General features: G+C 34.3%; 1 protein-coding gene and 1 long non-coding RNA gene across 2 annotated transcripts; both read right to left on the reverse strand.

The window, feature by feature from the left end:
- Positions 1–726: 726 nt before the first annotated feature.
- LOC127154584 (uncharacterized) lies at positions 727–1931 on the reverse strand. The gene is made up of 4 exons (XR_007825494.1): positions 1831–1931; positions 1692–1718; positions 1116–1138; positions 727–1031 (listed from the first exon to the last, which is right to left on the reverse strand). It is a non-coding gene; the product is annotated as an uncharacterized LOC127154584 (long non-coding RNA).
- Positions 1932–5662: 3731 nt separating this feature from the next.
- Positions 5663–13537, reverse strand: pa2g4b (proliferation-associated 2G4, b). The gene is made up of 13 exons (XM_051097152.1): positions 13316–13537; positions 12449–12577; positions 11242–11347; positions 11071–11140; positions 10607–10699; positions 10326–10389; positions 10167–10245; positions 10001–10079; positions 9777–9910; positions 8668–8762; positions 8263–8390; positions 6573–6626; positions 5663–6488 (listed from the first exon to the last, which is right to left on the reverse strand). The coding sequence occupies exons 1-13, from the start codon at positions 13401–13403 to the stop codon at positions 6423–6425; spliced, it is 1185 nt and encodes a 394-aa protein (XP_050953109.1). The 5' UTR covers positions 13404–13537; the 3' UTR covers positions 5663–6422.
- Between the last annotated feature and the right edge of the window lie 1905 nt (positions 13538–15442).

The following is a 15442-nucleotide window of genomic DNA, read 5'->3' on the forward strand; positions in this document are numbered from 1 at the left end:
GCTACCACCCTGCGGTCACATTACGAAAAGCACCGCTGCTTATATGCGTAAATAAAATATACCCTAAAAAAGTCGATTTTCATGTGAAAACCTGCTGTCCATAGCAGCCCATGCAAAGTTAGCACCTCGGGGGTTAATTTAAAGAGACGGTGCAACCAAAAATAGTAATTTACCCTCAAGTTGTTCCAAACCTGTAAAACCTTCGTTTATCTTCAGAACACAAATTAAGGCATTTATTATGAAGTCTGAGAGATTTCAGTCCATTGTGGTCCAATGATTAACGCAAGTCTTTAAGGTTTGGAACGACATGGGGGTTAGTACTTACTGACAGCTTTCGTTTTGTCGTGTCCCTTTAAGAACACTCCTCCCATATTCACTGGGCACATGTTTTGTCAGAGGCCTAGCAGCAGACACTGAACTACAATTATGGCTAGGTTTCAGGTTATGGCATACTATAAAATTACAGCCTTTAATGCAATGGCAGATTTAAAAGTTAGTTAATTCAGGTAAATAAAACACCACGTTTTAAAGTCTAAGCATTATGCAATCTAAGACTTTGACAGTAAGTGAAAGGAGCATGCACAATTAAATATACAATGGCAGCAAAGCCAAAGATGAAAGCTCTCTAGATGCATTGCTCTTGCAAATACCTTAGTTTGACCTTCAAAATCATACAGCATGAATTAAATAGTTGTTCCAAACAAGAGAATACACCAGGCCAAAGGATTCTTTAAACCAAAAAGATTTATTGAAGAATTAACAAAAACTCGCTGAAATGACAGGTCTGAGGAATGTCCAAAACAGTTAACATGGTCATCAAGACCAGGACGCTTCTGTAGAACCAGGTGATGGAAATCCAAATCCTCATTCAGAAGAAAGCAGGCCTCATTAGATGGTGGAGGAGTGGAGCTTCAATTGGGCTTCCAGCAGACTCTTGCCAAGGAGATGGAAGTGGAGGAACACTCAGCTTCAGCGAACAGGGTCCAGTTTACTTTGACCTCTGCCTCATCTTTCTCCTTTTACGCTTCAGCCTGAAGAAACATGGAATCGGTCATTTCATGCCTATTCCGATACAGCAAGAACAGAAGATCCAGCTCAAATGGTTACAAACTTACCTGCGCATACGCTTCTTTCGCCACTGCAAGAGAGCACAACCATTAATAAACTAGTATCGATAAAGCGGTTCAATTTAACGTTACAGCTTCTAAAACCAAACATGCGCATTAGCAACTGGCGCCATTGGCTGGATTTTCACTGTGCAGCATGGCCGTTCGGCCGAAATAAATTTTAAGAAGCCAAAAATAAGCGATGAACAAGACTTAACACGTGTATAATAAGCCACCGTTTTATATTTGAACAATGTGAATAAGTCATTTTTTAAAAAAAAAAAGAAAGAATGCAGCGACTGCAAACTCAACGTGGTCACAAAATTCCCTGCGACAGTGTGTTAGCAAGCTAGCAAAGCAGGCCCGAATATATATTACTACAAAACAACAGTAATGTTCTCAGTAGTTAGTGACTTTATTCCACATGGTTAAAAAAAAATAAAACTTAAAGGAAAGATATCCAGTTTAATACTAACAAACAGTTGAAGTAGTTGTAACAAGTAGTGTATTAGCCAGCAAGATGCTACAGAGACTAGCCTGATAATGACAAACACAATTTAACACATAACTGAAAAATGTACTTACCTTCGCTCTCATGATGAGAAGATGGTTCTGTAAATAAACAAATAACGTTAGAGTTGTTGATGGATGGTGCGTAAATGTCTTAGATTACTATGGATTGTATGAGATGTGAACACAATGTCTGCGGATGCAACTTCCTCACCTCGTCAAGCGATAGCAACGACTCCAAGAGAACGTCATGCGGGAGACGGGCTCTTTTATACGCCCCGGTTGCGTCATTTTTCAGCGACTATAAAAAGAAACGCGTGCTACACCTGTCAATAATGTTCAAATTTTCCGTTTTCATCAAATGTACCAGTGATCATTTTTTTATAATGTGTTCACAGTGTACTTTTGACTAAATATTTGCAGGTAACGTTATTTATTTGACGCACGACCAGTGTATATGGGACGCACTCTAGAAAAAAAAAAATTAAAATGTAATTTAAAACATTTTTGTAAAATAGAACTATTGTTAATTATAAACTATTATTAGTTATGCATACATTTATAATTATTAATATAATTAACCAAATGCTTTCAATGAATATGTTTCATAACTTACGGGTTTGATTTACCATCTAATTTTATTGATTTTGACATGGACGACACATATTTAATAACAGAAAAAAAGTTTTTCAATTTTGCCATTACGTCAAATTCAACAGACAAATACGGCTCCTTAAACAGTTTATTCCTGACGCTTGTAATAATTATGGTATTATTAGAAAACTGTTTGTGTGTGTGTGTGTGTGTGTGTGTAAATTCCCCTCATATTTAACTGCTTTTATTTAAGCAGATTCCTTAATATGTGTAAATATTCGGTTCAACATACAAGTTTAGCAACTGTAGCATACATTTAGAAAGTAAAATGGAATAATGAGTATATCTTGTGTGGCACCAGCTTCTCTCCTCGTGGACTGAACCAGATTAGCTTGTTCTTTTTGTGAGGGGTTTTCTCAATCTTCCACCAAGGGACTTCAAAGTTCTTGAGCATGTCTGGTGGGACACATGGTTACATGTGGTTTGCCACTGCAAGGACGATCAGGTCCTTCCTGTCGCACTGTCTTATGCGTATTACGATACAGACCGCGCCGTTTATTGCCCTGGTCACGACACTTAAATATAAACAAATGTGAATTAATTGCAATTCATGACAGCAGTTTAGACTTTTATGCAATATCCCAGTTAAAACCTCTGTAAAATACTTGGGTATTACTATTACTAAAGATAATAATCATAACATTCAGGAACATTTTGTAAACAAATTTCTAAAAGCAAAATCAATTCTCAGTAGTTGGCTATAAAGAGATGTGTCGATTTTTGGAAGAATTTTGTTAACCAAAATGGAATTTCTCTCTAGATTTGTTTACCCAGCCTCGTCATTAGCAATTCCTTTTCATTTAATAAAAGAATATAACAGCACAATCTTTAATTTTGTTTGGAAAAATAGGCATCACTATATAAACAAAAAGGAGGTCTGAATGTTATTGACTTGGAAACATTGAATATGAATAATGTTTTAAAAACTCAATGGCTAAGATCATTTCTTCACAATACACACAGTATATGGTTTACAATATCTTCTTCAGTGTTTGGGAAAGTAGGTGGTCTCGAATTTTTAATCAAATGTGATTTTGAATTGTCCAAGCTACCTCTTAAATTGTCTCTCTTTCATCAACAGGTTTTGTTATGTTGCAAACTAGCCTTTTCTCACAATTTCAGTCCCCACAAGACTTGTATTTGGAACAATCGTTTTATCTTACATCACAATAAGTCTTTATTTTATGAAAACTGGTTTAAGTATAATATTATTTCTCTATTGGATATGATGGATAACCATGGGGACATTCTCAGCTACAGTGATTTTTGCCTGAAACATGGATTTGTATGTCACCCTAAGGAGTTTTATAAAGTTGTAAATGCCATTCCTATGGTAAGTATGGTATTATTGCTCAAAGGAATTCTTTCTCATTATTCTGTGACATTCTCTCTTCCATCTCTGTATTTGGGTCCTTATTCTGTTCGAGATCAAAAATGTACTAACTTGTTTATAAGAAGTGTTTTTATTAATAGACTATACCCAAATCAACTCAGACGTCACCATATTTTTAAGGATTTGGATTCAAAGGAATTAAAAGAGATGAGAATGAGTTACCTTTCATTTCCAGTCTTCCCAAAAGTAAAAGAGCTTCATTTTAAAATAATGAATGATATATATCCATCCATTGTCAATTTTGTGAAAGTGATATTGAAACCACCGAGCACATTTTTTTCAACTGTATTCATTCAAAGCTATTTTGTCTCATTTAAATAATAGAATGTCCTCTGTCAATATCCATATCAACCTTGTTAATTATGAACAAATTAAGTTTGGAGTGTTTCAAAAAGATTGTATGCAACACTACTTGGTTAACAACCTTATTTGTTGTGGCAAATTTTTTATTCATAAATGTAGATTTCTGAAGACCACCCCATCTTTTTCTCATTTCATAAATGAGCTTAGAATTATTGCTTCATCCCTATGTACAATTTCAAATAATAAGGCTATTACATTAGCTAATTTTTTCAAAGAGTTTAGTAATTCATAATAACTTATAACCCCTTTTGCAAAGTTATGTAAATGTTTTGTATTATTTTTTATTTTATTTTATCCTTATTTATTCACTTATTTATTATTATATATTTTGTCTATTGTAATACAGTTTATCTTGATTTTGTACTCCAATTTAAATGTTGTCATATGGTGATACAGTGTATAGTTGTGTCTGCCTTATGCACTTGCAATTGTATTTTTGATATTTTCTATTTTGGTTTATTTAAAACCTGTTTGGTTTGTACATTTTTTGTTTTTTCAATAAAAAAAATAAATAAATATTGCTCTGGTCACGTCTGCAGTCGTCATGCCCTGGGCATCTTTCTTCTGGTGTTCTCTTTAATTTACTTTAAATTATTATAACTAACCTTAATTGCATACCGCCTGTAAACCCTCTCTAAAATCCTAAGGACTGTTCCACAGGTGCTCGTTTAGAATTTATTGAACAAATATGATTTTTTCTTATTTAAACCTGTCAAGTACAGATCTGTAAAGCTTATTTGTATTTTTACAAAATTATCTTTAAAATATTAAAATGTAGTGTCCTGCAAAAGGGACGTTTCTTCATATAATGGGATTAGTAATTTGTACAACAAACAATTTATGACCTACAATCATTTACCTGCAACAAGGCTTTTCCATGTTGATGTTCAGTGGGCCTGAGAAGTATTACGGCACTTTGACCACTCTTAAAAAGTTATATATGTTGCAAAAGCACAGTCTTTGAGCAAAACATATCACAAAAAGTAATTTTTATAACTAAGTATAAGTATTTCAACACTTTCTAGTTGTCAAACTCGGTAGACTATGTTCATAGTTAATATGAAATAAACTTGTGGATACTCTACTAGGACACGTGTGATGTAGACAGGAAATGACTCCAAAGATGCAGTTAAATTGCCTTGAGACCATTTGCCAATGAATCTTAAATGTAAAAATCAGCTGGAGAGTTATGCAGAGCAGGACTTTTTTTTTTTGGCAATAACCCCTAAATGTTTCTCCAGTTAAATTGCCTTGGGACCAGATGGTTAATGATTACATAAATGATCTCTAAAAGGTATGTCATTGGTTTGCAGATGCCAGCGGGTTTGACATTTTGTATCTCACAAATAAAATGTGGACAAAACCAGCAACTGGGCTGTTTTTTGACGCAGTGGTTGGGTTAAATGTTTAACCCATATTGCTGGGTAGTTTTATTTAACTCAACTGTTGTTTAAAAATTACTATGTGGCTGGCTTAAAATGAACCAATATAGACTGTTAGGTTGGGTTAAACATTTAACCTGGGTTTCATGGGTTTGTCCATATTTCACCCAGCACAGGATAGTTTTTAACCCAGGATTAGAGTGTGATGACATTTGAGTGTTTAAATTCAAACAAAACAGACTTTGATCCATAAATTGGCTAATTAAATTTATTAGATGTACGCTTAAAAAAATGGCAGGATAATTTGGTCAGTCAGTTTAGTCAATAAACAATGGTTTCAGAAGTCAGACCAATAAGCTGAGAGGAAGATCTACATCGAAACAGACCCTGGAAAAGCATTTTCATAATTCGGGAAGTACTAGAAAACGAATGCTGAATGTCATCTAACAGAAATCAAAGCTTACCAAATTGATTAACAGTGCTTCCATTGTAGTTGTTTTGCTATGTTTAAGTTGTAGTGAGGCAGGTACCGCTCCAAAGACTCATTACAGGTCACCAATACAAATTATGATCATTTCCCAACTGACAAAAACTCAAACCTTTAACAGATATCAAACGGGGATCTCATCTGCATGGACATGAATGGCACTTTGTAGCAATACTGCCTAAGGAGTGCCACCGTTACACTTTTATTGTTCATGATGGCTTGTACAATGACAGAGAGGGTCAAAAGAAACCCAGCACTCGCCTCCTGTAAACACGGTTGGACAGTATCTACCTGCTCATCCGTACACTCCCAGCTGCTCCGGAGAACAGCCGCGTTCAAAAACGACCAAACGTAAGTAAACTGCACAAACCCTGTAGCAGTCTTATATAACTAATGAGGAGGTATTCGAAAAGACAGAAGGCTTGGCCGGAAGGCCTCTCAGTGGGGCAGGTCATAATTAGCTTTAACGGTTCTGTTCTTTGGGCTGTGCAGAGGCTCTGTCAGTCAGCTTGGTTGGCAGTGGGACACTATGCAGCAGCTTCGCTCTCAGCCTCCACTGGCTGTCCTGTGGCGCTCTCCACATTTTTGGATGCCTGGGAAAAAGTATGCAAATATGGTTTCATATTTAGAGTACAGCACCATTAGAAATTGGGAAAGCGAATGCTGATGCAACAAACCTTCTTTTTCTTCTTCTTCTGTGCCTTGCGGCTGGCTGAGCTTTGCAACAATGCCTGAAAATGATAAAACATGTTGCCAATAAATCTTAAATGAAAAACAAAACAAAACAAAAATTCAACCGGACAATTTCATTGTTTTATTGTAGAGCATTTTTCTATATTATATATATATATATATATACATATACACACACACACACACACACATAAAAAAAAATACATTAATGAATAATAGTGAATTATAGACATTAGGGCTGGGTATTGACATTTCACAATTTGAATATTTTGGCTATATATCAGGTACAGTACATGGCAGATTTTCTCAAGGAAAGAAAACATCTGCTGTAAAATATACTTTACATACATTTATAAAATATACAAAATAAAATACAGTCAGCTGGTACTATAATATTGAATGTTAAAAGTAACCGATTTGTATACAAACACTTAAATTATACTCAATTAAATTTTATAATAATAAAGTTAACTTTACAACTGCAATTATATTTGTACTACAATTCATTTTTTAAAATATAAACACTTAAATTGCAGCTGTCATATAAACTTGATAATTATTTAAATATATTAAATATTGAAGAACACTAAAATACAAGTAAAAATAGCAAAAAAAAAAAAAAGTATATAGTAAAAATGAGAATCAATTAAAATTGAGGGGAAAGGGAAAAAAAAAAAAAAAAAAAAAATATATATATATATATATATATTTTTACCCAGCCCTAGACATTTTAATTTCAATATTTTTAATAATTTAAAATTATTTTATTTTTGATAATATTTGGAAAAAAATATATTTTTTTATAAAATAAATCATTTCGAACCAGTCCCTAAAAAGCAAAAATTCTGTAAATGATAATTCTGTAGATAATAACTTTTTTTTTTTTTTATAATTACTTTAGAAGAAATTTGTTTTTTAAAAGAAGTCTCTTTTGCTTACCAAGCCTGCATTTATTTAATCCAAAGTACAGCCGAACCAGTAACATTTTGAAATATTTTTACTATTTAAAATAACTGTTTTCCATCTGAATACATTTTAAAATGTAATTAATTCCTGTGATTTCAAAGCTGAATTTTTAGCATCATTACTCCAGTCACATGATCCTTTAGAAATCATTCTAATACTGCGATTTGCTGCTCAAAAACAACTTTATTATTATTATGTTTAAAAAATAAATAAATAAATAAAATTAAGAAAAAAATTATACTGACTCCTAGCTTTGAATGGTATATTGTATAACTTTACAAAGTCTTTTTATTTCAGATTAATGCTGATCTTTGGATCTTTTTATTCAAAGAATCCTGAAAAAAAAAAATACTCTGTTTTAAATATTGGAAAAGATAATTATAAATGTTTCTAAAAGAGCAAATCAGCATGAATTGTTTCTGGAGGATCATGTGACACTGAAGTCTGGAGTAATGATACTGAAAATTTACATTTGATCACTGGAAAAATTACATTTTAATAATATATATATTTAAATAGAAAACAGTTATTTTAAATGGGAAAAATACTTTACATTTTTACTGTTTTTGCTGTAGTTTGGATCAAATAAATGCAGGCTTGGTGAGCAAAAGAGACTTCTTTAAAAAAAAAAAAAAAAAAAAATATATATATATTTTGACTGGTAGTGTACATGTATGTATGTAACACCAAAACCCTTATTTTTCTTACCTTGAGCTCTGGATCTTGTATTTCATGCTCAGACTTGTAAAGCTCTGGATCAAAAGGTCCAGTGGTGATACGCAGAGGACCGTTTGCCATGAGCAGCACCGTGAATTTAAACTGCGCTACATATTCACCTTGAATGAAAAGAAGATGAGGAGGAGACAGAAGGTTTGACAATGTGACTCTTGAGACTTTGCTGATGGCACCAAACTTCTAAAATAAGAACAGTCTTTGACCTGGTCATGCGGCAAATGTGCTGGATGCGCTTCTCTAAGCACAGCCGTGACAGGAAATTATTTTTCATTTTCGTTTAGTGATTCGTTGCAAAGCTTTAACCTTATCATCTTCATGCTTGGTTGAAAGTTTTACATATGAAAGTGACATTTTATGACTGTGGTGCTAACGCCTCACCTTCCTTCTCATGCAGGACATTGAAGGGCTGAAGCAGCTCGTGTTTGGCACACTCAACCACACCTAGCCGAGCTTTACTCTCATCCTCAAATGCCCTGACAGCACAGACACCAGACCAAACAAAGACAGAAAGACAAGGAGAGGCACACAAAGAAATGTGATGAGCAACAAAGGTGAATAGTGCACTTTCATTTGAGATACTAGGAACTTCAAAGTCATACGTGTGAGTGGAACTGAAATGCGCTTAATTATATGTCCTGAACAGTTAAACTGCTTGTTGTTCTTCAGAAAAATCCTTCAGGTTCCACAAATTCTTTGTTTTTTCAGCATTTTTGTGTATTTGAGCCATTTCCAACAATGACTGTATGAACTTGAGATCCATCTTTTCACACTGAGGACAACTGAGGGACTACGCAACTGTTACAGAAGGTTCAAATGCTCACTAAAGTTTCGAAAGGAAACACAATGCATTAAGAGCCAGGGGTGTAAACTTTTGAACAGAATAAAGATGTACATTTTTCTTATTTTGCCTAAATATCTTTTTTTGTTTTTCATTTAGTAGTGCCCTTCAGAAGATACAGAAGGTACTTATGTTTCCCAGAAGACAGAAAAGTTAAATTTACCCTGATCTTCAAAGTCAAAAGTTTTCACCCCCCGGCTCTTAATGCATTGTTTTTCTTTTCTTCTGGGGCATCAGTGAGAGTTTGAACCTACTGTAACAGTTGCAGTACAGTCCCTCAGTTGTCCTCAGTGTAAAAAGATGGATCTCAAATTCATACAGTCATTGTTGGAAAGGGTTCAAATGCACAAAAATGCTGAAAAACCAAAGAATATGAGGGACCTGAAGGATTCTTCTGAAGAACAACAGGCAGTTTAACTGTTCGAGACAAACAAGGGACTATCACTAAACAAACTATCACTAAACCCCCCCAAACATTTTGTAGATTCTGCACGCTGTATGTAAACATTTGACCTCAACTGTAGCTTGATCGTTCCAGCTGGGATTTACCCCTTTAATAATGGATTGCTTGCCCTTTGGTAACTTAACCTAACTATCACCTAGCGATAATAAAAATATTAAACCTCTACTTGAACCTAAAACAAATTACCTCAGAGTAAATGGCATGGCATCAAATCGCCGCTCGACCTCACTAAAGAACACCCTGGAGGTCTTCATCTTCAAGCCGTACTGCTTGCTGGGGTCTCGCTTGTAAACGGTGGTCCTCTGCCCGGAGTCTCTAGCCTGCAAGAAGAAAGAAATCAAGGTGATTAGCTATCTGTCACGTTAACAGCAGACATTGAGGGAACAGTTGACGCTGAGATGAGTCTTCACCTTTCCCTCTCCGGTGCTAATGAGCACATCCACAGCGTACACCTCGTGCACTTCAAATTCTGCCTTCTCATGGTCCTTCCTTAGAGCAGACAAGGACAGAGAGCATTTAGCATAGAGGAACACTCAATCATTTTCGAAAAACAATCTAGCGCTTCATTGTCCTGACCTTTGCTGGTCGGTGGGGTTCTGAATGATGGTCTTCTCTCCATCAATGACATGCTGCTTTAACTGATGAGACAGCATGCCTGTGCAGAGACAAAAGGAGCTTTAAAAACCATATTATGATGCTTCAACAGTGAGTGAGGTTAGTATTTGGTCAGCTTACCCTCTATGGCCATGCATTTGAATGACTGGGCAATCTTGTTCCAGGCCTCTGTGACCTGAGTGTTCTAAGAAAAACAAAAAAACAGCCAGTTGATCCACCATGGCTTTCTAATTGTGTATATACAGGTTGTGAATCACATTTAAACTAATGTTAAATAATCCTTACACATTTTATCATAGAGAATTTATTGTGACTTCAAAGAGAGATTAAATCATTAATCAGTGTTATTCATGAGGATGTTATTAGCAGTTAATTACAGGACCAGACTGATTCCAACTAACCTGATTCCCAGGTTTAACCAGCCGAAGAGCAGCTTCTGCACACAGGTGGGCAGCTTTGATCACATCTGCTTTCCGTCCTGTCACAGGAGCATCCTAGAAGAACAGCAAAGTTAAAGAGATAGTTCACCCAAAAACAAAAATTCTGTCATTAATTACTCACCCTCATGTCGTTCCAAACTCGTAAGATCTTGGTTCAATCCTAATTTTATGAAGCTATGAACTTTATTCAACAATGTTTATGGTACCTTGAACGTGGTAGGACCCTTGCTGTCTATGGAGGGTCAGAAAACTCTTGGATTTCATCAAAAATCTCTTAATTTGTGTTCTGAAGATGAACGAAGTTCTTGGAACGACATGAGGGTGAGTACTTAATAACACAATTTTCATTTTTGGATAAACTATCCCTTTAAGTGCACTTGAATGAAAAATGAGTTTCTCTGCATTCACAATTAAGAGAGACATACCTTGGTTGCACCAACCACAAAGCTGTGAGCAACGTTAGAGATGAAGCCATCCACATGCACTCCAAGGTCACTGTGGAAAAAAACAAAAACAAAGCAATAATTAAGAAATGTGCTGAAAACAGATGAAAACAAAATACATATATTTATATATTTAACAGAAATAATACCCACACTTTAACCAAGTCACCGTCTTTAAGTGTGTAGTCTGGATCGCTCTTCAGCGGTGAGAAGTGGCACACGCAGTTGTTCACAGATACACAGGTGGGAAAGGCAATTCCTGTCACACAAGAATAATTTTTCATTTTTTCATATGTAGTACTTTGTCATAAGTTTGGAAATATTATGATTTTTAAATGCTTTTAAAAGAATTCTCTTCTGCTTATCACGCCTACATTTATTTGGTCAAAAATACATCAAAAGCATTTATACTGTGCATTTTTTTCTGTTTAAAATAACTGCTATCTATTTGAATATATTTCAAAATGTAATTTATTCCTGTGATCAAAGCTAAATTTTCAGCATCTATTACTCCAGTCTTCAGTGTCACACGATCCTTCAGAAATCATTCTAATATTCTGATTTGCTGTTCAAATAACATCAAAAGTGATGATAAAGACATTTATAATGTTTCTATTTAAGATATTCCTATTTCACATAAATGCTGTTCTTCTGAACTTTCTATTCAAACAAACCTGAAAAAATATACTCAGCTGTTTTCAATATAATATCAATATAAATAATAATAATAATAATAATAATAATAATAATAAACGTTTTTTGAGCAGCAAAACAGAATATTAAAATGATTTCTGAAGGATCATGTGACTGGAGTAATGATGCTAAAAATTCAGCTTTGAAATCACAAGAATAAATTACATTTTAAAATATATTCAAATAGAAAACTATTTTTTAAACAGTAATAATACTTACATTTTTTCAGTTTTTTGCTGTACTTTGAATCAAATAAATGCAGGCTTGAAGAGACTTCTTTAAAAAAAATCTTACTGTCAAAAGTGAAATACTGTTACCATTTGAAATCACTATTCATAAGTAATAGCTGCTGAAAATTCAGCTTTGCCATCGCAGGAATAAGTGACATTTTAAAATATATTACAATAGAGAGCACTTCTTTTAAATTGTAAGATTACATTATATTACAATATAAGAACAATCTTAGTGTTTTTACTGTATTTTTTTTTTAAAATCCTGATTTATTAATATTATATTTTTAAATATATAAATATATAAAAAAACAATATTTTATTCAATAATATAAACACACCACATTTAAAATCACTGATTAATGTCAAATTAAAAATCACTGATTCAAGAGTGCAATGACTATTATACATCTATAGAAATTCAGAAGCATTCCTACCTTTCTTTATCTCTTTCTCCTTCTTGAAGACCTTGCCTGTTTCAGCAGTGACGAAGGCGTCTCCTTTCTCGCACAGACTGAGGACCGAAACACCAGGCTTGGCTGCTTCGATGAGCACCTTCAAAGCCTCTGAAAGAGAAAAAGGTTTCACATTAAACACCAAGCTTTCCTAACCAAAGGATTTTGAGGCTGTGTGACACGACGTAGTCTGAAGAAGATCAATACACATTAAATCAGTAAGCACTTCTAGTAAAGGAAAGAAATGTAACATTTCAGCAGCTGACAGTAAATAACAGTGTCAGCACCTGTCAACAAATGTACTAGTCAGTATGACACTTTCACATTACTACAACATAACCTACTATATATAGATAGTGAAACACAACAGAAAACGTTTGACAGAATGACAGTGTCAGTCACCATTCATTCACATTGTAATGAACCAGATGCAATGAAAGTGAATGGTGACTCAGGCTGTCTGTCACTTACATTCTGTCAAACGTTTCCAATTGTGCTTCATACTCACACAGGTTTAGAGTGACATTCAGGTGAGTAAATATTGACAGAATTTAACTTTTTGAGTGAACAACCACTTTAAGTCGCTACGTTTCAATTACAGCTAACTGGCTAACCTGCTAGCTCAATATTTATAAACGTAAATAACGCACTTAAGATTACAAAACATCGGCTGCTAATAGCAGTCCATATGATTTCAGGTTAAGTCAAGCCAAAAAATTAGAAACGACTGGTATCGGTGTCTATCAGCCTACAGCTCGCAGACACATGGCCGAGCGTTGAGCTGTACGTTACCAGCACTCGGTCAAGTTCAACCGTTAATCACGCATAAAGCTCCAGAATCGTTCTTACGGTTTGCAATGTCGGCCCCCATCTTGTACTTGGTGACCACCAAGTCATCAGCAATGGTAAGCTCTTGCTGGTCGTCGTCTCCTGACATGCTTGTCAGTGGTGGGATTCAAGAGGAGCTCGTAACTTTTTCCCTCGCTTCGCTTGCGGGATGATGAAGCACAGCACGCTTCAGATCTCACAGCCTGCGCCAACAGCAGCCGTGGAAACGCGCAAGATGGCCGATCACTGCGTCGCACTTCAAAATAAAAGTCGGAGACCTGACGATAGACTAACAGAGTGACCTCTGCTGCGGGAGCTAGGGGAAATATTAATTACATCTCGTCAGAAATTTTCCGGTTTGGCACATGGGTGTCAGTGTTTTATATACAAAAAAAAAAAACAAAAAAACAAATTAGGATAACAATTATATCTTCAACATCTTGCATATTTTTGTCACTTGGATAAGATATTTATTTTTTCTTTTTTGTTACAGCGCATGAATGTCTTGGAAAGTTAATTAAAACGTATTTATATTTAGGTTTTACTTTTGAAAATGATTATGCTCTTACAGCCTATTTATTTGGTCTCCACAAGATGTTTCCCAACTGTTTTTTATGTGTAAGTGTATGGCAGGCCGCTTTACCATTTAATCTATAAACCAAACTAGTATCTATTTTCATGCTACAAGTACTTTTTAAAGATACTAGTATGTTTTCCATTAAGTACTAGTACTTAGTGCTTATTCTTTAGGTACTAGTACCTTTAAAAGATACTAGTTCTTACTTATTGTTAAATAGACACTAGTACTTATTCATTAGATGCTAGTACTTAGTTATTAGATACGACTACCTATTTATTAGAAACTGGTACTTATTGTTAAATACTACCACCTATTTGTTAGATACTAGTACATATTAAATATTAGACTGCATATTCATTAGATACTAGTACTTAGTCATTAGATGCAGTGTTGGGAAGGTTACTTTGGAAATGTAATAGGTTACAGATTACAAGTTACTCTATTTAAAATGTAATAAGTAGTGTAACTTTTCAATTACTTTATAAAAGTAATGTAACTTATTACATTTGAGTACTTTCTGATTACTTTTCAAGTTTGCAACTGTTAATCATTTTGAAACATTTGAACCAGGCAGAGTTGACCTTACAGTAGCACTCAACACTGATTACTGTCAGACTTACAAAATCCTTTAGCACTTGAGTTAAGATTATAACAAGTAAGGGATAATATACAATTTTATTTTGGGATAACAACTGGCTGGATGTGCATTATCTGACTTATTACACAGCTGCTTAGCACAAAAGTAAATAATTAGACACGAAACACTGGTCTGAGTTGAAATATTTGAACACAAAGTTTCCATGAAGAAATCAGTTGCTAGCAAGTGGCAAATTGACAGAATTAAGAAATTATGCACATAATATTGAATTGAGTTTTAATATTTTATTAGCTAACCAAACCCAAAGCTTCCACCAAGAAAAACTATCAACTGTATAGTGCCGACTTAAGTTGCCCGGATGAGTCTGTGTTATTAGCTTTTACCAGTTGTTATCGGGGAATAACATACCTTGGAATGTCATGACTGACCAATCAGAATCAAGCATTCCACAATGCCGTGTAATAATTTAATTTAAAGCACAACCGCCACAAATTATTAACTTATTTACTTTAATTTACTTATTATTCTGAGGTTAAATACAGATTTGAAATGATAACAAGAAATAGTTTAATAGCTATGATACTGGTTTTGAAATCAAAAGTTTGCATAGTTATGACAGGAGACACTGGCATTTAACAATGCCTTGAAAAAAAACAAAACAAAAAACAAAACAAAAACAACTTATCTTTAAAAATAAAGTATATGCATAAACCCAAATGGGAAATAAAACAGTTAAGAATAAGTATGTTGTCACCTTAGAATTATAAGGTTCTATCTGCATTCTGAGCACTTTTGAGATATTGAGCTTCAAAGTTTTTGCATTCCATAGACTTCTGTAGATAGAACCATTTTGTTTTCTAAAAAAAGGCCCTTTAAAAAAGAAACATCACATAATGTAAATAAGTTGTCACTGAATAAGAATATGTGAATAACTTAATTTTGACAAAAATGTCAGATAGAACCTTATAAT

This window comes from Labeo rohita, chromosome 23 (assembly GCF_022985175.1).
Source record: "Labeo rohita strain BAU-BD-2019 chromosome 23, IGBB_LRoh.1.0, whole genome shotgun sequence".
Classification (NCBI taxonomy): domain Eukaryota; kingdom Metazoa; phylum Chordata; class Actinopteri; order Cypriniformes; family Cyprinidae; genus Labeo; species Labeo rohita.

Excerpts from the sequence above, each read along its gene's own strand:
- pa2g4b (XM_051097152.1), bottom strand. The coding sequence starts at position 13,403 with ATGTCAGGAGACGACGACCAGCAAGAGCTTACCATTGCTGATGACTTG. Across the intron at positions 11,348-12,448 it reads GGAGAAAGAGATAAAGAAAG|GAATTGCCTTTCCCACCTGT; the intron begins GTAGGAATGCTT and ends CTTGTGTGACAG. Across the intron at positions 6,627-8,262 it reads TACAAGATCCAGAGCTCAAG|GCATTGTTGCAAAGCTCAGC; the intron begins GTAAGAAAAATA and ends TATCATTTTCAG.